Here is a 20529-nt window from a genome sequence, read left to right on the forward strand (position 1 = left end):
ATGTTTCAGTCAAAGACATTCTGAACCCCTCCATGGACTCCTCACTCTTCTCATCTCCCTCCAAGTCATAATTGGTACCTTATGTGACATCCCAAAGAAGCCCCAGGCGAGTACAGGAGTTTATGTGTCTTTCCCTCATTTTCTCTTCCATCAGATTCTAGTTGAAAGTTGTCATTGAAAAAAGTCTTTGAGGATCTTAAAATAAAAGGGGAAGCTGAACAAAAGAATCCCAGATATGACTCAACTGCTAATGATTCTCTCGCTCCTGGCTGGAGCGCCGCGTCAGAAGAAAGCAGCACAGCTGTCATTCCATTGCTGGCTGCTATTAGGAGTGTAACCATGGCGATGTTTAATTGGCTGTCTTAGTCATGCAGCTAGTGTCGATATGGTTCCTTACAGGAAAATATTCGATTAATTGCTTAACTTTAAGATGGCAAACAGCAGTAAGGTTAGAGTGGTGAAAATAGATTCCTCCCTTGCTTAAGTTCTGTTTGCAAAGAGATGATCCATCTTTAATAAACTCAGTCTCTTTGGAACCCGGGGAATGAGAAGAACAAAGCTGCAATCAGACAAATGTAAAGGACAATGTAATATTAGTGAGTGAAGGTGGCAGGGGAGGCCTTGCAGCTTCAGCCTGGTGATTTTGGTTTAAATTAAGCATCTGATATCCCAGAATCTTAAGAAGTGATAATCTGTGGGGCCGTTTCCTGCTCCTGGGCAGGAGCCCACTCCGTAAAGAACCACTGCTCTTTACGGAGAAATGGTGCAAATTCTTCTCGGCTCCTTTGCCTGGTTCCCAGTCTCTTCAGCTCTGTTCTCTGCTTTGTCAGAGTTTAGCTGCGATGGGAGATTGATACTGGCACACGGATGTAGTCCAAATGCTATATAAAGATTTATACAGTTAATAAAAAAATGAAACAGCAACAAAAACCCGACCAGTGGTAAGCCCTGTCTGTCATGGGACCAAGGGTAGGAATGTAGCACCGTCATCTAATGTGGTTTTTTGTCACTGAACACTGATACTAACATTTTGCCTTGGTTCCTAGGTGAAGAGCGTGCAGGATGCAATACGAGAGAAGAAGAAAACCTTCAGTTTTCTTGGAGAAGACATCAGCTTGGTACCTTCGGTGGGAATTTTCATCACCATGAACCCTGGTTACGCAGGGCGAACTGAGCTACCTGAGAACTTAAAAGCTCTCTTCAGGTGAGTCCAGGTCAGGTTTGGTGACCTGTGTAAGGCTGATGGAAATTGTCTTTTGGGATATCTAGGTTTGACTTTTTTCCTTGGAGGAAGTGCATTGGAGGATTGCAGATTTCCGCCTTGCACAAGCCAGGGTCTGGGAATGCAGAGGCAGGGAAAATGAGCCGTGTGCCTTGCATTGGTGAAGTCAGTGCATGACCTGTCTCACAGGAATAGTCCTGGAAGATAAAGTTGCAAATATACACTGCCCTTTTATGGCTGCAGACCGGCTCCACGTTCTCAGCAAACACAGGTTGTTGCTGCCTTTTGGCTCATTTCTCAGTAGATAAATACTGTAAAAGTACAGCCCTAGTCCTTCAGCTGGACAGGGCAGGATCAGGGGAGTTGGAACTTGGTGATCCTTGGGGTCCCTTCCAACCCAAGCCATTCTATGATTCTGTGATCTCCTTCCCTCCCACTTCCCTGTGGAACAGTTGTCTCAATGGCCTCAACCCCTGCGTGCTCTGCTCTGGGATTCATTATCCCACTTGCTTTGTTATCACCGCTCTCTATGAGCTCGGATGGCCATTCCCCACTGACACATCGCCTGGACATGGGCTCTGTGGGCAGTGGGAGAGGCCCTTCCTCTTTTAAGCACAGTGCTAAGACTTTGCAGAAGGTATGGGAGCGGCCCAAATCTGTGTCTGCCTGCAGGTTCCTGGGCCAAGCCACTGGTTTTATCCTTTTCTAAGTATCACACAGTATTCTGTTCAGCAGATTCAGCATCTGCTCTCCTACCCATCAAGGTAGGACTATTCCCTGGAAAGAAACCATTGTAGAACGGAGACTTCAGCAATTGTATTTTCTTCTGAAGACTCTGATTTTTCCCCATCGCTGCTGGTGTGAGTGTTTTCAGGTGAGCTTAAACACAGGCCCATGTTTCAGCTCAGGACAGAGCCTGGATAAACTCAGGAAAAGCTGGACAGGCAGCTTCTGTGTCTTTGGGGCTGGCATAAGCTGCAGTATAGAACCATAGAACTGTTTGGGTTATAAGGGACCTTAAAGATCATGTAGCTCCAGCCCCCTTCTGTGATCGGGACACCTGGTGGCATAGGCTTTTTGTTTTACATACATCCTCTGAATTCAAGCCCATTCCTTACTAATACTGGCAGCAAATTGTGCCTATCTCCTCTTTATAAGACCTGTAGTCAAAGGTTCTGCACTTTTCTCTCCTGCCCTTCTAGGCCATGTGCGATGGTTGTGCCAGACTTCGAGCTGATCTGTGAAATCATGCTGGTGGCTGAGGGCTTCATCGAGGCCCGGGCCTTAGCCAGGAAGTTCATTACTCTGTACCAGCTCTGCAAGGAGCTCTTGTCCAAGCAGGTGAGCCCAATTCCATGGCTGCACAGAACAATGGAGCACCTTGACCCCAAAAGTTGCTGTGAACACGATGCTTTGCCACTTCAGCTCCATGACTAAAGCTTCCCAGCTTTGCTTTAATGAATGCAATTGTGCTGGAGGCTGGGGGAGGTCTTAAACGGTCTGAAGGATGTGAACAAAGCAGGAACATGAAAAGTTACTTATTGGCTTGAGAGCTCCTCTCCATACCTCTTTGAGGTCCTTTTCCAGCAATGCTCTTACAGCTCAGTGCTGCTTCTAGGATGTAACATGCTAACATGCTAAACGTGGTAACCTTGTAGCAGGCAAGATGGATAAACCTGGATGTTCGGGACCTCATGATGCACTAACACTACTTTCACCATGGTAACTTGTGCAGATCCGGGCTGGGCTGGCCTTGCTTTAGCTGCTTCATTATTTAGGTGAAATGAATAGCTTAGGTCTTGCATAGTACGGGTCCTACTGCTGTTCTGCTGCCAGCTCTAAGTCCACGTGGTGGTAGAAACAGCTGAATTGTCTGACTCTTTAATACTGCCTCTGAAAAGAATCTCATCTACTGAAAAAGAAGTCAGGTAGCTGAGTCTAGTGGAGGCCCCTGGCCGCAATGCAAATATCAGGTTTAGACATATTTCTATTGTTGGCTGGTCTGGCTGTTCAGAGCTGCTAGTTCTTCCCCCTGCATGGCAGTCTGGTGTCTAAACATAAATTCATCTCTCCTTTTTCTCCTGCATAGGATCACTATGACTGGGGCTTGCGTGCTATCAAGTCAGTGCTGGTTGTTGCTGGTTCCCTCAAGAGAGATGACCCAGAGCGACCCGAAGACCAGGTTCTGATGCGTTCTCTTCGTGACTTCAACATCCCCAAGATTGTGACTGACGACGTGCCAGTGTTCATGGGGCTGATTGGGGACCTCTTCCCTGCTCTGGATGTGCCTCGGAAGCGTGACTTGAATTTTGAGTCCTTTGTGAGGCAGGCTGTGTTGGACCTCCGGCTGCAGGCTGAGGACAACTTTGTGCTCAAAGTAAGACCAAGTAATCTTCTGCTGTGCCTACGCTGCCATCAGATCATATGGGTTTCCTCAACCATTTTTGTTTTCATGGAGACAGCTCTGTGCAATATTCCCCTTACAGTCTGACCTTGGTGGAGGAGACAGTTTGCTGTGCTGGTTCTGACGCAGTTGTGCGGAAAGTCAGCACTGACTCAGTCCCTGAGTTTACAAGGGGACAACGCCTGTAGGTTCATGAAAGCATGGCCCCTGGAGAGCAGAGCCTTGATGGCCAATGGCTATGAAATACAAATCACAGAATCATAGAAGGGCTTGGGCTGGAAGAAACCTTGAAGATCTTTCAGTTCCACTCCCCACGCTGTGGGCTGCTGCCTCCCACCAGCACAGGCTGCCCAGGGCCCCCTCCAGCCTGGCCTTGGGCAGCTCTAGGGAGGGGGCACCCACAGCTTCTCTGGGCAGCAGTGCCTGGGCTTCACCATCCTCTGAGTAAAGAATTTCTTCCTGACAACTAACCTAAATCTCCCCTCTGTTATTGATTCCGCCTGTCATTCTCCCTCCTGTTTACAAGCTTGCTGTAAGTACTGGAGGACCACAATGAGTTCTCCCTGGAGCCTTCTGTTCTCCAGGCGGAACAAGCCCAGCTCCCTCAACCTTTCTTCATAGGAGATGATAGGAGCCCTCTGGTGAGATCTTTGTGTCTCTCCTCTGGACCCACTCCAACAGCTCCACATCTTTCTTGTGCTGGGGGCCCCAGGCCTGGACACAGTGCTCCAGATGGGGTCTCCAGAGGGCAGAGCAGAGGAGGCAATCCCCTCCCTGCTTGCTGCCATCCCTGATGCAGCCCAGGGTACTGTTGGCCTTCCAGGCAACGAGAGCATGCTGCTGGCTCATGTTCAGCTTTTTGTCCACCAGAACCCTTGAGTCCTTCTCTGCAGGGCTGCTCTCTAGGAGTTCTTCTCCCAGTCTGCATGTATATCTGGGATTGCCCCAACCCAAGTGCAACACCCTCCACTTGGCCTCGTTGAACCTCATTCGGTTCACGTGGGCCCACTTTTCAAGCCTGTCCAAATCCCTCTGGATGGCATCCCCTCCTGTTGTATCAACTCCACCACTCAGCTTGGTGTCATCAGCAAACTGCTGAGGGTGCACTCAATCCCACTGTCTGTGTCACTGATAAAGATGTTGAAGAGCACCAGTCCCAAAATGGACCCCTGGGAGACACCACTCATCACCAACCTACACCTAGACAGACCTGCTGACCACAAGCCTCTGGATGTGTCCATCCAACCAATTCCTTATCCACTGAATAGTCCAAATAGCTCAAATCCGTATCTCTCCTCCAGAGATAAGAATGTGATGTGGGACTATAGATAAGGCCTTGCAGAAGTCCAGGTAGATTACATCAATTGTTCTTCCTGTGTCTACTGATGCTGTCACTCCATCATTGAAGGCCACCAGACTGGTCAGGCAAAATAGTGCTGGAGGTTTGTCTGCAGTCTGAGGTTCTCACCCATCATGAACAGAGCGGCTAGATCAAATGCGATGTCTATTTGCATATCTTGGTCACATCCTTCTAAAGAAAAGGCTCAGTAGAAGCTGCTTTGTAGATCTGATCTTAAATATGGGATCGTTGTCTGAAATTTGGGCATGCTTTTCTCAGGTGGTGCAACTGGAGGAGCTGCTGGGAGTACGGCACTCTGTCTTTGTGGTGGGTAACGCGGGCACGGGCAAGTCACAGGTGATGAGGTCCCTGAACAGGACTTACCAGATAATGAAGCGACGACCTGTCTGGACAGACCTCAACCCCAAAGCAGTCACCAACGATGAGCTTTTTGGCATCATAAACCCAGCAACAAGAGAATGGAAAGATGGTAAAGTGTATTTTCATCCCTGAATCTGTACATAAAGAAGGGCTGGCTTTTTTTAATGAACTTCTTGAGAAAGCCAGGAGGACTCTTTGCACGCAGGTCTCAAAGCCCAGTGCTCGTCCACTGCTCACACCCACGTGAGAGCTTGTGGTCAAAAGGATTTATAGGATGTTTTAACTACTTGATCTTCAGATGGGAAGTGTAACATAAGCCTGCTTTATCCTATTGCCCTGAGGATAAGTGTCATGTCCCTTAAGACCAGCAGTTACCGGTTTCTACATGGGATGGATTATCTAGAGTGGGCTGGAGCAGTGAGAAAAGAGATGTGTGCTGGGGACCCCAGCACGTGCCAGCACCGGGTTTCCATTTCTGGCAGAACACACGCACCAGCCCTGAAAGTGATGCTTTTCCACCACAGCATTTTCCACCGAGTTGCTGCCTCATCTCTGCAGTACACCAGCGCTTGCCAGTCTGTCAGTCCTCATCACTCCTGAGGAAAATAAGCCATGTGTTTAAAACTAGCTGAAAGGTCACAGACAACTCTTGGTTGTGTTTAATACAGAAATGCAGTTTTGATTTACGTTCGCAGCTGGTTTGGGAGATGTGGGCGAGGTGAGGGAAGGCATTGCCATGAGTCATCCTCGGCCAGAATCTCATCAAAGGTAGATAAGGAGACTAAATGTCACCCACCTCCCCTGGCCCCCACCACAGACCCCTCCTGATCCCCCGCTTTGCTCCAGTGTCAGAGTTAATTTCATTGACTTGTAATTAGGGACCCTAAATGAAAAGTGAGGGAGGGAAGTGCGGGACACAGGCAGGGCTGTGCAGGAGGCTGCAGTGGATGGAGGGCTGCAGGTGGCACAGAGCAGCAGCACAGGGGATGTGGTAAAGGCATGCACCCTGGCTTGCCTGCCCTGCAATATTTCAAGGGAGCGTAGGTGACTCTGCTCTGAGATTTAAAAGGCAAACATTTTCTGTGTTAGCTGTTCCTGAAAACTTTGTTTCTTTTGGCCAAATAGCAGCAAGGAGATTTTTTTTCCACAGTCCAACAAGAAGTGATGCTGTCATCCCATCACTGTTTGTTATCAGGAGCTGAAAAGGCTGTACGTGTTAGATAGGAGAAGGTCCCAGAAGGGAGTCCTAAAAGTGTGCTTTATAAAATCAAGCTCCTCTTTAAAGCCTCAAGACAGCTCTGTGGTGTGGCTGCACAAGGTTAGGAGAGAGGCACTTTTCTCCCCATCACTGTCACAGAGCATTTGAGGAGAGCATTGATGCTCTGAGACAGTAGATATTTCTGATAGTAATGATCTTGAAGCAGATTCAGAGGCAGTTTCCATGGCACGTGTTCAACAGTGAGGGGTTGTGTAGAGGCAGAACCAGTGGAGTGCTCTTTTTTTGGCTTGATCTCAGAATCAGATATCCATGTCAGGTGAATTCTTCTGTATTTGCTATGTGCAAGCTTTGTTTTCAGTCATATCATGCCACCAGCCATTCCTGGTGTGGGTCACAAAGAAGTAGCTTGTCCTGGAGAAAAGAACTGTGTTTGTTAACAATTCATCAGGAGAGATGCTTTTTTTTTCTTTCATGTTTGCCTGATGTTTTTTCATGGAGACCAGCATTTCCCTCGCCGTTTCCCTGTGTAGAAGAGAGCTGTGGTTTCGTGGAGTTTTCATTTGTTCTGCTGTACTGCTGCTCTGTTCCCAGCCTCCTTGCTCTTCTTAACATTCATTATTTACTCCCCTCGAGACACTGCATCCTCTCCGTCTCCTTGATTTTACTGACATTTTGCTCTGACATTCAATGCCATCCCATGCTTGTTCTCCCCTCAATCTCACTAAAGCCATGAACCCGCGTTTAATGCATCTTGATTTCCCTGAAATACTTTGAGCCACAAAAAAAAAAAAAACACTTATAAGAAATTCTGAGGCAAATTCAAATGGTTTTCCCTTCATTGTGTAATTCATGCTTTCTTTTGCCTCTTAGCACCTCCTCTTCACTTTTCATTCCCCTTATTCTCAGTGGGAATGAAGCTCGTGTATGGGTTTGCAGTCATGTTCAGGTGCTGCTGACTGATAACATAACGATTCCTTCAAAGCAGACTAGACCCATATTGTGATACAGAAGTATTTATTACTTAAAACATGTACAGGTGCACAGAGTTTTGAATGCTTAAGATGAAAGCGTTAATTATGATAATGTTTAGCAAGATGCTGGAGAAAGTGGTTAGAGAGCAGGTGGCAGATTTGTTCGTCAGGATATTCATGTCATCTTCCCAGGGCTGTTTTCATCAATCATGAGGGAGCTGGCCAACATCACACACGACGGCCCCAAGTGGATGGTACTAGACGGAGATATTGATCCGATGTGGATTGAGTCTCTTAATACAGTGATGGATGATAATAAGGTAATTAATATAAATTAAAGAAGCAGACATTCCTTGAACTGTATGGTGTGGTTCAACATGGGAGAAATGCGTACACAGAAGCAACACCTCCTTAAATAATGCAGTTATGATGGTATTTTTCTCAGATATACCAAACAATGTTGCATAAAGAAAATGGTGTGTGAGGAAAATAGCATGCTTTCATGAGAATTTCCCTTTCTTGGGGAACTGGAATCACGAGTAACCACAGATGTCCTGATAATAACTGCAGGCCCTTTAAAAATAGAGCATAGGGCATAATTGTGCAGCTTTTCTCTCACCCCAAGGGAGTGCTGTTCATTCTGGGTTGTGGAAGAGAGAGGGATCGTTCCACTACCTGTTAGAAATCAGTTGCTGTGCTTGGAAGAACTGGTCTGACAGCAACCAAAGTTTTGAATGCGAAGTACTGAGCACTTGTCATTCCTGTTGCTGGGGATGCATTAACCTCAGGATTATGCTGCTGGTCTGTCTGCCCTATGCAGGTGCTGACCCTGGCAAGCAATGAGAGAATCCCCCTGAACCCAACGATGCGACTGGTCTTTGAGATCAGCCACTTGCGCACAGCCACCCCAGCGACCGTGTCCAGAGCTGGTGAGTCCTGGTCTGACCTTCACTCCGGGGTGTTGCAGGGACCAACTGGGATCCAGTGCCATTCACCAGACTTTTGTTGGACCCCACTGACAGTTCCCAACTGGGATCACGCTTGCCTTTGGTGGGCAGAGTATATCCCTGAAGCACCTGGACAAACTGGGGATCCTAACCCCAAATCCATGCATCTTGGAGGTTTAACCACAGCTCTCTGATGCTGATGGATGATGAAAGCAGCAGCAGTGCTAAGAGAGTGCTCTGGTTGTGCAGGGCCCTGTATGAACAGTCTGTATCCCAGAGAGCCTCTGATCTTCAGGAAAAGTGCATGAAGCATGGGAGGGAGTGAAGGTGTCTCCTACTTTTACATTTTAGGGGAGTGAGGCCAAGAGCAATAAAAACACCTCTGGCTCCCTCAGCCTCTCTTCATAGCAGAGGTGCTCCAGCCCTCTGAGCATCTCTGTGGCCCTTCTCTCGACCCACTCCAACAGCTCCTCATCCTTCTTGTGCTGGTGGCCCCAGGCCTGGACACAGTGCTCCAGATGGAGCCTCACAAGGGCACAGCAGAGGAGGACAATCCCCTCCCTGCCCACTGCCACCCCTCTGCTGATGCAGCCCAGGGTACTCTTGGCCTTCCAGGCTACAAGCACTCACTGCTGGCTCATGTTCAGATTTTTGTCCACCAGATATCAAACTTCTGCTAACCTTTCCTGGTGATGGAACCCCCACACCGCCCCATACCTGGGTGTGTTGGTGTTGAGGAGCCCACATGGCACACCCTGACAGAGCTGCACAGCCCCTCAGCCCTCTCAGCCAGCTTTTGCCTGTTGCTGTTGTCTCAGTGATGAAGGATGGTTACAGTGGTGGTGGGGGTGGAGGGCAGAGTAGTGCCTGGGCTGTGGATACCTTCTATGATGGGGTGTGTAATGGGGCACCCAGGTGTAGCTGGTTGTGTGAAAGCTGCTGAGCAATTCTGCTGGAGGCCAAGAGTGGTCTCTGCTGTGTCCTCATGGTACTTTTTTCTTACCCTAAAGGGATCCTGTACATCAATTCAGCAGATCTGGGCTGGAATCCCCCAGTGAGCAGCTGGATTGACAAGCGAGAGATCCAGTCAGAAAGAGCCAACCTGACCATTCTGTTTGATAAGTACCTGCCACCTTGCCTGGACACCCTGAGGACAAGGTACTGTCTGCAGTGACTATTTCCTCAAGGGCAGGAGGACATGCTCGGCCCCAACACTGGCTGTACTCTGCTGGGGCTGGGAACACATGGCAGTAGAGGGGAGAAGATTTCTCTTTCCCCTTAAGAGCTTTGAGCATCACTGGCTTAGCTGCAGAGAAACAGTGAAATGAGGCAACACTCCTGCCCTCTTTTGTTGGCAGATCTGGTTTTCTTCTGATTTTGATTGTGCCTGTATTTCTTGTGCCAGTTCTGCATCTCTCTGAAAGTAAATCCAGGAGGTCCTAAAGAGAAAGCCTTCTGAGTCTCCCAAAGTGTTGGGCTGGACCTGAGTCCATCCCAGAAGCTGTTTTTCAGTAGAGCAGATTTTAGACCACTGCTGAAGAGGAGTTTTCAGTCTGCAGTGCGGGTGCTGGAGAGATCAGATCTCCTTTTTCCTTCTTCCTTCTTTTTTCCCATGTTTGTGAGAGAGGGTAGGATTGCTCTTGAGGCAATTTTCTCTTGAATTTCTTTTCCCGATGCATTTGAACAGAGCAGTATCAGTCTGTGCAGACATCCAGCCTGGATGTATTTCACAGTTGGACAACTGTCCAATGCATATGAACTTGGAGTTTTGGAAGGGCCTGATCCTTCTTGGGTTGAGTTAGTTCCCAGGTGGGGCCCACAGAGAAGTCCTGTGCTCAATAATCAAGGGAGAGAGCTCTCTTATTCCTCATGTGATGAGGACTGGCCAAAGCAGAGTCCCAACAAATCTGAGTAAGGATGCTTCTCACATCCTCTGCTTGCTTCCACCTCTCTTTAAAAACCAATGAACAAATGAACAAACAAAAAAAACCACAACAACCCCCCCCACCACCACCACCAAAAAAAGCAGGATACAGTTGAGCACTGGCGTTATCAATTATCAAAATGAGGACGTGTCAGAAGGTTCTGAATTAGTGAAGACAGTGGCCTTTGGAAATCAGAGCTAGGCAGGAGTTAGTAGGGAACTGCTCCCTGTGAGATGAAGCTGGTTGTAGCTGCTAGCAACAAAATCCAGTGGACATTTCCCCCTCTGCTGAACACTGTTGTGTCAGAGTGTGAAATCCATAGGATTAGCTGCAGACAGCCCTGAGCTGAGTATTTTGGTAGCTTGCTTAATTCAGAAATTGTAGAACCAACCTTTCAAATAGCTATAATTACTTTATGGAGGACTTCAGTGCTGCTAGAATATTAGTTTGGAATTCTGTAAGTGTAGCTTAAATGAATGTAAAATGGCAAGATGAAAGGGTTTATTTTATTACTCCTCTATTTGACCGCTTTTGAACTCACCGTGTTCGCAGGAAATCATTGCCTTTAGCAAGACTTCCATTTTTCTTCTTTCAAGAGGATCAAAGTTTTAAAATGCTTGAAACTTCCGATTACTGTTATTACTTGTATATGTGCCAGCGCCAGCAGGTCCAGGGAAGAGAATGAGGGTTCTCTTTATCGCTGCACTCGTGAATAAGACACTCTCTGAAGAAAAGTAAAATGCTAATATTCTGAAAAAGAATTCCTAGGCTTGTCTTCCTGTGTTGTGAGCAACCGTAGTGCTGGACCCAATTACATTTCCCGTGCTTTCAATTTCCATCCCTTAGGTTTAAGAAGATTATTCCCATTCCCGAGCAGAGCGTGGTTCAGATGTTGTGCTACCTCCTTGAGTGCCTCCTGACGGAGGAGAACACGCCTCCCGACTGTCCCAAGGAGCTGTATGAACTTTACTTTGTCTTTGCTGCTGTCTGGGCCTTTGGTGGATCGATGTTTCAAGACCAGGTAATGAGAAGCTGCTGCTTCATCAATCTTCTATGCAAGTCTCTTTTTTTTTATTCTTCTTCTTTTTTTTTTTCTGTAATACTTTCCAAAATGTAGTGCTCTATCAATCAGTAATGCTGGTTTCCTGGGGCTTGCATGTAGATGAACACAACAATCCACTTTGCAGAAGCCTCATAGCACCAGGACAGGAAGTTGGGGGGGTCAAGTGATGAAGGGATGTTTGTTCACACAGACATGTTTCACTGGGGAGAAACACAAAGTTAATTTATAGAGACGTGTGGATATGTTTAATGTGATCAAATTAAGTGTGGTTTATCAGGTGATGTATTATCAGCTGAGCAGCCTTTCAGCCATCAGATTGTGCAGGTAGCCATTGCGCTGTGTGACACAAACCAGCCCGTCCTTTGCCACCACTGGTTTTTCATAAAAACAGGTGTGCATCAGGAATCGGTTAGTCCTCGATTTCTGATAAATGCGTGTAAGAAAGAGAAGTCGTCGGCAGGGCCCTGGGGACTCTGGTGTCCTTTTAGGTGGGAGTAGTGGCTGTGCTCTCCAAGGTGCTGTTTGCTGGAGCAGGGCTGTCAGAGAGGATCAAAGACGTGGTGCCCTTTGGGTGCTTAAGTCTTCAGTCTGGTCAGAATTGTTACACGGCTGTTGAAAATCTGCAGTAACCATACATGAAATGTGAAAAAAGGGTCCCTCTTTAGAGTGTGTGGGTCTCTTAGGCCTGGTCAAGGCTTTTTGCTTTTGTTGGACCTCTCATTTCCCTTGCCCCTGCATTAGTGCAGAGGAGCAGCTGCACAGCCACCTCACCAGCTGCTGGGGAGGTCAGGGTGGGTGGTGGTGGGCATGCAGCTGGAGCTCCGTCTGGGCAGGCAGCTGGTTCCCTGGCATGAGCTGCTGGGCATAGTCAAGCTTTTGGACCCTAGACCAGCTCTTGAGGTCACAACCTAGAGACCAGGGTTTTCTTGGGGCAGGAGTGTTAATCAGGCCACGTATCACCAGCCTCTGACAGTCGAAGTACGCTCCTGTCTGAGAGGCAGAGAAAGGCAGGGCACTCCTCCCTATGCTGCTTCCCACAGCACATCTATCCTATAGATTAATTGCAGCTGTCAGTCTCCGTATCCATCAGCTTGCATTAGATGAGGTGGGTGTGATCCCTCACACGATGTTATTATTGTAAGACTGAGTTTTCTCAAGGTCATCATTTGATAGTGCACAATTTAAAATCCCTCTTCAGACCCTGGTGCTCAAAATAGATCTGGAACACAGCTGCTTTGGTGGGAGCTTTGGTGTGGGAGCACCACGGGTCTTGCAAGGATCTTCTCTAGAGTTGCCCTGGGGAAGCAGAGGATAAAGGGGCATTTCTCTCCCCCCTGTTCCCTTGTTCTGCCCTGCTTCCAAGCTTCATGACCCAGCTTGGTGCAGCATGCCTTACCACAGGCCAGAAACACCTGCTGGACTGCTCACGTTTGCTTCATGGCAAAGGAAATGATGAGCAACTGAAGCCAGGCTTGGTGCTTACCAAGAGCCCTGATGCCTCCTGGCTCTGCGTGAGATGCATGAGAGTGGCTTTTGCAGTCCTTGTGGAGGCCTTAACCCCTCTGTTTCCCATGTGATAGCTGGGAAATAATCGGCCTTAGTGTTGTCGGTGCAGGGGGATAAAAAAGAAAACAACAAAACGTGGGAAGCGCTGTGTTTGCTTGCTCCAGCAGTGCAGACTGCCGTGTAACCACAGGAGCTCCTTCAGCAAGCTGGCTGGAGCGCAGCTGCGTGGCCAGTGGGTGCCACATCCCCAGCCCCACAGCTCTGCTCCTGCACCCCTGGCACTGCTTGCAGCCGATTCTGCACTGCCGGGGCCTGGTGCGCTCCCAGAGCCCCGTGTGAGCTGCAGGAGGATGCACGCAGTGTCCCTGCGGGTGGCTGCCCGGCGTGGGGCTGCTTCCGATGCTCTGTAAATGTCAGCGCTGAGAGCAAGGGTACGGCGGTCCAAGTGTGGGGAAGCCTGATGAAAAATGATCCAATATAAAATCTGTTTATTGCTTTCCATTGAAGGTGCCCTTCGTGTTGACCTTTTGCTGCTGAAATGTCAGGAGAAAGAGTCTGGAAGGCTTCTCACCGCTCCGCACATGGTGGTGGGTAGCGGGGCCCCTGTACAAAACCAGATGATGAATTTGCCATTTCCAGGCTCTGAGATCAGTGGCAATCTGTACAGGGTTGTTATTAAGGAAGCAGTTTGAGCTGGAGGCCATCCTGGCAGCGGGACTGGGGCTGGAGCCCGTGCAGCTGCTTGGGCTGCAGGAGCGAGGGAAGCGCTGCGAGAAGGCTCCCAGCACCACTGCGCATCCCTCCTGCTGAAGGCTGCTCTGCTGCTGGCACCGAGCGGTTGTGACAATGGGAGAATGGAGAATTACAGTTATTCCCCTTCTCTGAATAGCATGAGGATGCAAAATCAGGAATACTAATAAGCTGGTTTTAAGAACCTCTAGGCTTTTTGATGAGTGGTGGCTCAGGGGGCTTCACAGAGGATGTTCGGTTCAATTCAAGCCCTTGTTTCCTGATGGAGGCTTATCAGCATGGGAGCAATGTTCTGGCAGTCCCAGCTTCTGGCCTGAGAGAGCACATGGCATGGCAATGGGGGGAGAGTGCCATAGATGCCCCAGGATGACTCTGTACTGTTAAAGCTGGCTACATTTTGCATCCGGTGTTTTCCAGACATATTTTTAACAGCGTCTTTCCCCTCCTTCCCCTGCCACTCCTCCCCGGGGCAGAGGTCTGAAATACCCCTGATCTGCATGCGGGCTTGCCCGGTGTCAGACAGGAGATCCATGGCAGAGGAGGAAGTTAAGCACATTTTGCAAGTCCTGAACCAGCACTGAGGTAATCTCAGCTCTTGCAAAATTCAAAATGCTCCAAAATCTCCATGCTTGGAAGGACGTAATAAGGAATGGCAAAAAGCAGAGCTGAGGGGGCACGGCCCCTCTCTGCTGCCTCGGTACATTGGCACAATCCTGTTTCTCCAGAACACTGTGGTTTAAAAGAAGCCAGAAGACAACAACTGATATTAATAGAGTGCTGTGATTTATGAGGAAAGGCTTTAGTATGCATGCTTTGACTAACCATGGCCACGGGTGTAGACGGATGTTGTGTCCTTGTCTGTTGGAAGAAGCAGGCACCACAAATCAATCAAGCGGTCTGTTTAGTCACAGGCACGTATTGCTCTTTTTCAAATTGATCCATCTATCTGCTGTGAGACATACCAAGAGTGATCAACACAGAGGATGAATTATTTCGCTGGGTAAATAAGAGCGATGAGAAGAAATGAAGAAAATGAAAAATTAGGCTTAATAATAGGAAAAAGAATAAGATCATTATACTGTGGAATGTGTTTTAAGCACCAATCCCACTCTGGTGGACTGGGACAGAGAACGTTCTCCAGCACTGATGAGTTCCTTCAGATTAGCATATTTCCTTCCCTTTTTCTCTCGCAGCTTGTGGACTACAGGGTGGAGTTCAGCAAGTGGTGGGTGGCAGAATTCAAGACTATCAAGTTTCCCTCTCAGGGAACAGTCTTCGACTTCTACATCGATCCAGAAACAAAGAAGTTTGAGCCTTGGTCTAAACTGATCCCCCAGTTTGAATTTGATCCAGAAATGCCGTTACAGGTTTGTGAGCCTTGCGTAGATTGGTCGTGCGTTTGGTGACTGTAGGCGGGCGTTGGGATGGCACGTAATTAAACATCAAGAACATAACATGAGTGCCTTTCTGCGTGGGGTACAACTAAATCATCCAGTTTTCATTACTGTGCTTGGACAGTGAAGAGTAGCCTTGCTCTGGCCTTTCACATACGACCTGTGTGCAGAAAGGTGGGTTTGGCTGAAGCTCACTGGGAGAAGTGGGATGTGGGACGGCATCGTGACAAAGCCCCCCAGGCACCGCGTCGTCGTCCTGTGCCTGTCTCAAAATAGAGATGTTTTTAGGAGTTCAGCAAAAAATGTCTGCAGGTAGAGAACCGCATTTGCCAGCCACGCTTCTCTTTCCTTTTAGAAGTGCCACTGTGAGCTGATGGCTTGAAAAAGTCGTTCCCGTTTTAGCAAAATGTGTGTTTGTGGGGAGAGCCAGATGCTGCTGCCAGCATCCAGCTGTCAGGGTTTCATCTGCACAGACAGTTCCATTTTAATGGCTGGCAGCTGCGTATCGTTCACCTTCCCAGTGCGGTCTACAAACTGGAGTCTCCTCACCCATTCCCGCCTCTCCCAGTTTTTCTGCTTCCCCAGGCGTGGCTGTGGGATTGTGGCAGTGGTGGGAATTGCTCACCTTCTCCTTCCTCCCCCCACCCCAGGCTTGCCTCGTGCCCACGACCGAGACGGTCCGGCTGCGGTACTTCATGGACCGGCTCCTGGAGCGCCAGCGCCCCGTGATGCTGGTGGGCAGCGCGGGCACTGGGAAGTCCGTGCTGGTGGGGGACAAGCTGTCCTCGCTGGACACAGACGCATACACGGTGAAGAAGGTCCCGTTCAACTACTACACCACCTCAGCCATGCTGCAAGGTGAGGCAGCAGCCGAGCCACAGGACTTTCGTGGCTGCATCGACAGAGGGGTGGCAGTGGGCAGATGACTTCTTACATGGGCAGATGGTGATAAGACTAGGAGTAATGGGTTTAAACTAAAAGAGGGAATGTTTAGGTCAGATGTCAGGAGGAAATCCTTTACCCAGAGGTGGTGAGGCTCTGGCACTGCTGCCCTAAGAGCTGTGAGTGCCCCATCCCTGGAGGTGTCCAAAGCCATGGTTGGGCCCTGGGCAGCCTGAGGTGGTGGGGACAGCCAGCCCGTGGCAGGAGTGAGGCTGGGGGGGCTGTGAGGTCCCTTACAACCCAACCATGCTGTGATTCAGTGATCCTATGAGTTCTGCCTGCATGGTACCCGATGCCCAGGATTCCCATGGGGTTCAGAGTGGGACATGCACTGCGCTTTGGAGGGGAAACCATAGGTGAGCTGCCCGGTCACCTACTGGCTTTGTTTGGTTTGTGTGCTCTGCGCTGACTCTGTGAAGGCCTCAGCTCCTGGTTTCATGGGAGATGATGTTTTCCAACATGAGAATTTGAATTCTGAGCACCAATGACTACAGTTCGGGACTGTGCTAAAGTGTATGCTTAAATCCACTGCTATTTTGCACAGCATGAAGCTCATTCTTGACTTGAGGTTTGTCTTCAAGATGCTTGAATTTAAGCCCATGTAAAATAAGATAGGATCCTTGGCTAGGATCCAAACTGTCCTTGGGACACAATGACAAGAATTGCATCCCAGTTACCAGGGAGGATGGTGTGAAGGGAGATGGGCAAGGCTGGGAGCCAGGGCTGCCTGCTCCTGGTGCTGTCCTCTGTGTCCCGTTAGGGACCAGGTCTGCCCCCAGCCTGCAGGGGGGCTCAGAGCCCTGGGGACTTGGTGGCCCTGGGGACCAAGGCAAGGTCAGTTTGCTGTGTGACTTCTTCAGAAACAAAGAGGAAGGAGGGGATTCTTGCAAAGTGGCGTGTTTCGGAAATGCTTTTTTACTTTGAGTTGCCCAGAAGACAGAAAAAAAGTTATTTTCACGTGTTTTTACCAACCAGGAATGAAACAGCCCAGCTCGTTTTGAGTTGAGCACTTGAGAGTCATCATGAAATAAAGCACTGCCTTTATATCACCCCTGTACACCCTTACCTGCTGTGACCCACGTGGCCTGAAGTCCTTTTGCTCCTGCCGCCCGAAATGGGAGCACAGTCCCTGAAGCATCACTGAGACCTTGTCAGGAGCAGGGTGCTGGCAGAGGACTCCCTCTCCCACTGCCTGGTCCCATTTTTCCTTTCTGGGCTCTCTGTGGGATGCCCTGGAGCTGGCGGATGGGCTGAGCTACCGTGTGCAGCGCTGCGATTTGTACACCCCCAGCAGTGTGCCTGTTTGCTGCAGCCATCAGCTGTGGGCTGAGATGGGGACATTCCTCCTCTGCAGAGCGGAGCAAGTCATCCTGCTCAGGGATGAAGATGTGGCTGCGAGCTTTGTGCTGGGAAGCCCGATCTATTCTGCTCGGCAGGCTTCCCCGCTGCTCATTTTTTAGAGTTAATTTGTCCCTTTTGGTGCAGTTTGTCAGTTGGCTGCTTTTTTCCCCAGCAGGCACCGCTTTAAATTTGTAAAACATGGATACAAAGCAGTTTCATTGTTTTTTGTTTTTTGTTTTTTTTAATCTCCTTAAAAAAAAGACCCAAACCTTCAAGCTGGCAATTTCTTAGACAAGGTGCTTGTTTCCCACCCCCACCATCAGCAGGCAGCACATAGAGGAATGCCGCTTGCAAAATCTCGTTTGCAGGGATTGTTTCTTTCAGATTCTAGCTGGAGTATGCAGGATCACAGAGGTAGAGACGTGGACCCTTATTATTATTGTGGGATGTGGCTTCAAATTAAAATGCAGCTTTCACGAACGTGTCACTTGATCCCCAGTAATTGCACTTCAGTGTGATGAATCTCCTGAATACTTGTTTAACCTCAAAAAGGGCTGATTTTATATGTTCATTACGGGCTAATTAAATTTAAATTAAATGCTTATTTGAAACACTTAATTTAACTTGCTACCAGAAATCTCAAATCCTATGGTTTTATTGAAGGGGGAGAGATACTCCGCTGAGGCAGGATTCATCATCTTTCTCAGCACAGTTCATTCCTTTGTGCAGCAACTGTCTGCAACAAGAAGTGGGCTGAATTTTGAGGAGTGGGAAGGAAAAGCTGTCTGCAGTGCACTGGAGCAGTGCAAAAAAAACCAGAACAAATGGTGCTTTAAAGCATATATAATTCATAGCTTGAAAAAAACAGAACATAAATCTCCCTTAATAACTTCTGCACGTGGTAATGATTGGATTAAATGTACATTTTAAACAGAGTTTTATTAAAGTTCCCAGTCCCATTTACATCCGCAGGTCTTGCCTAATTACAAAGAATTGCTGCTTGCCCTGCTCCTATGGATGTGCTGACAACCCAGCCTTGTGTAAATGGAACTAATCCTGCTCTTGGGGCTGGTGGCAGTGAGCCCCCCAGAATGGAATGCGCTCCAAGTCGGCCCATGGGAGAGAATGCATCGCACCCAACAGAAGATAGCTGCTTCTGTTTGGTTTTGCATTTGCTGAGCCAGTAAAGGTAGCTCAGAATCAAAGGAACCAATAGCTGTGAGATGTTATGCACAGCAAGGCAGAGTGGTTTTTATTAAATACTAGCCTGGTGTTGTAAATATGCACCGTGTTTTATAATCTACAACATGTAACCTCAGCCTTCTGCTAAAACTAAGTAATATCTTCCAAAGCACTGAAACAAACTCTCCTTTGTGTACTTTCCCTTGCTCATGCGTGACCCTACTGAAAACTGAGGGCTAATCTGGCGGCTGACATTGGACATGAGTGTTGTCAAACTGTGGGAAGGTCTGGGCGTTCTGGGAAACAGGGAACCTGTGTGGTTCCTGTTAATAAAACTAAAGGTTGCCTGCTCTATGCATCGCACAGCTCCTTGGGCTGGTGCAGCTGCATGTGACATGACATGGAGCTGGGGGGGAACCTGTTCTATTTTTCAGCCATGACCCCGTGGTTGTTTAAATTTGCATCTCTGCCTCCGTACAGGTGTGCTTGAGAAGCCTCTTGAGAAAAAGGCTGGCAGAAATTACGGTCCTCCGGGCACCAAGAAGCTCATCTACTTCATCGATGACATGAACATGCCAGCAGTGGATGCCTATGGGACGGTGCAGCCCCATACGCTCATCAGGCAGCACCTGGACTATGGCCACTGGTAGGAGGCTGCCCAGGCTGTGCTGCTCAGACCTTTTTGTTCAGGCCCAGATTTCGGGATGGCTTTTGGGAGGATGCTGCAGTGCAGTTCTCCCTTCCAGGCCCGTGTTTGCCATTGCATCTTTCTGGGCTGGAGGATCCTGGGGCACACTCAGGTTTGCCCTTCCCCAGCACGCCAGCTCGCTTGCTCCCAGCCTGGCTGAGAGGTGCTTGGCTCTGCTCTTGGCGTGGTGTGCAGCTGTAGTCTTGAGGCAGAGGGGAGCGGGATGCTCAGCATTGATGCCCCACAATCCTGAGAGCAGGGGGAGGTGGCGGATCCAGCCCCTGTGGGGATGCAGCATCCCTGCTGAGCCCTCACTGCAAGCACCTCATGTTGTTTGCACTCAGACAGCAGAAAACAAACATTTTCTAAGCAGAGATAATTTGAAGAAAAACCAGTGACAATGCTTGGGAAGGAGATCAGTGCAATTATACGTTGTAGCCGGCAGCGCTGCGAGGGACACGGATGTTCTCAGCTCTGTGTATAGGGAACATTGGGCATGCACCTCCAGTGCAGCCCTGAAGCCAACCCAGACATCGTGCTCACCCTGCTGTCTTGTTTTGCCTGCAGGTACGACAGGACCAAGCTGTCACTGAAGGAGATCACAAACGTGCAGTATGTGTCGTGCATGAACCCGACGGCGGGGAGCTTCAGCATCAACCCACGCCTGCAGGTAACGCTCTGAGCAGGGCATGCCTGCTGCCAGTTCATTTTGCAGGGCGTTGTTTGAGCATGAGGCCAGAGGAAAACCAGAGAGAGATGCTGCTGTTGTCTTATCAGTAGAAATGGCATTAATTGGTTGGGTGACCGAAATTTGCAGGGGTAAGGCTGCAGACTCGTTATTTTAGACTCCTATTCCCTTGTCTGTTTTTCCTCACATTTTGCTGCTCCATCAGAGGGAAGTGTCACAAGTTGCCAGCCGGTTTAACACCCACTTCTGGGACAGCTTTGGGTTCCCACAAACAGATTTTGCCTTCGTTTAGCTGCTAGTGACCTCTGGAGCGTAGCTCATTAAAGCCTTTTGGTTTCTAAAGTTTCCTGATGGAGCTGGCACTATATTCTCAGAAAAGGAAAGGGAAGGAAAGGGAAGGAGGGGGAAGGAAAGGGAAGGAAAGGGAAGGAGGGGGAAGGAAAGGGAAAGAGGGGGAGGGAGGGGGGAGGAGGAGGAAGGAGGGGGAAGGAAAGGAGAGGAGAGGAAAGGGAAGGGAAAGGGAAGGGAAAGGGAAGGAGAGGAAAGGAGAGGAAAGGAGAGGAAAGG

At 48.9% G+C, this 20529-nt stretch overlaps 1 protein-coding gene across 4 annotated transcripts in view; it reads left to right on the forward strand.

The window, feature by feature from the left end:
* DNAH9 (dynein axonemal heavy chain 9) overlaps window positions 1-20529 on the forward strand; it is a 175860-nt gene that overhangs the window by 38743 nt on the left and 116588 nt on the right. For 3 of the 4 annotated variants that reach the window (XM_021414422.1, XM_021414421.1, XM_021414423.1), the window contains 12 exons: window positions 1047-1204; window positions 2425-2563; window positions 3312-3599; window positions 5245-5455; window positions 7729-7856; window positions 8357-8465; window positions 9494-9641; window positions 11255-11429; window positions 14921-15094; window positions 15772-15979; window positions 19067-19232; window positions 19842-19944. In XM_021414422.1, coding sequence (XP_021270097.1) covers window positions 1047-1204; window positions 2425-2563; window positions 3312-3599; window positions 5245-5455; window positions 7729-7856; window positions 8357-8465; window positions 9494-9641; window positions 11255-11429; window positions 14921-15094; window positions 15772-15979; window positions 19067-19232; window positions 19842-19944 — 2007 coding nt within the window. Of the gene's footprint in view, window positions 1-1046; window positions 1205-2424; window positions 2564-3311; window positions 3600-5244; window positions 5456-7728; window positions 7857-8356; window positions 8466-9493; window positions 9642-11254; window positions 11430-13484; window positions 13565-14920; window positions 15095-15771; window positions 15980-19066; window positions 19233-19841; window positions 19945-20529 lie in introns of those variants that run through there. The other variant, XM_021414424.1, reaches the window with a different exon arrangement.

The sequence above is a fragment of the Numida meleagris genome, chromosome 17 (assembly GCF_002078875.1).
Source record: "Numida meleagris isolate 19003 breed g44 Domestic line chromosome 17, NumMel1.0, whole genome shotgun sequence".
NCBI classification, from domain to species: Eukaryota; Metazoa; Chordata; class Aves; order Galliformes; family Numididae; genus Numida; species Numida meleagris.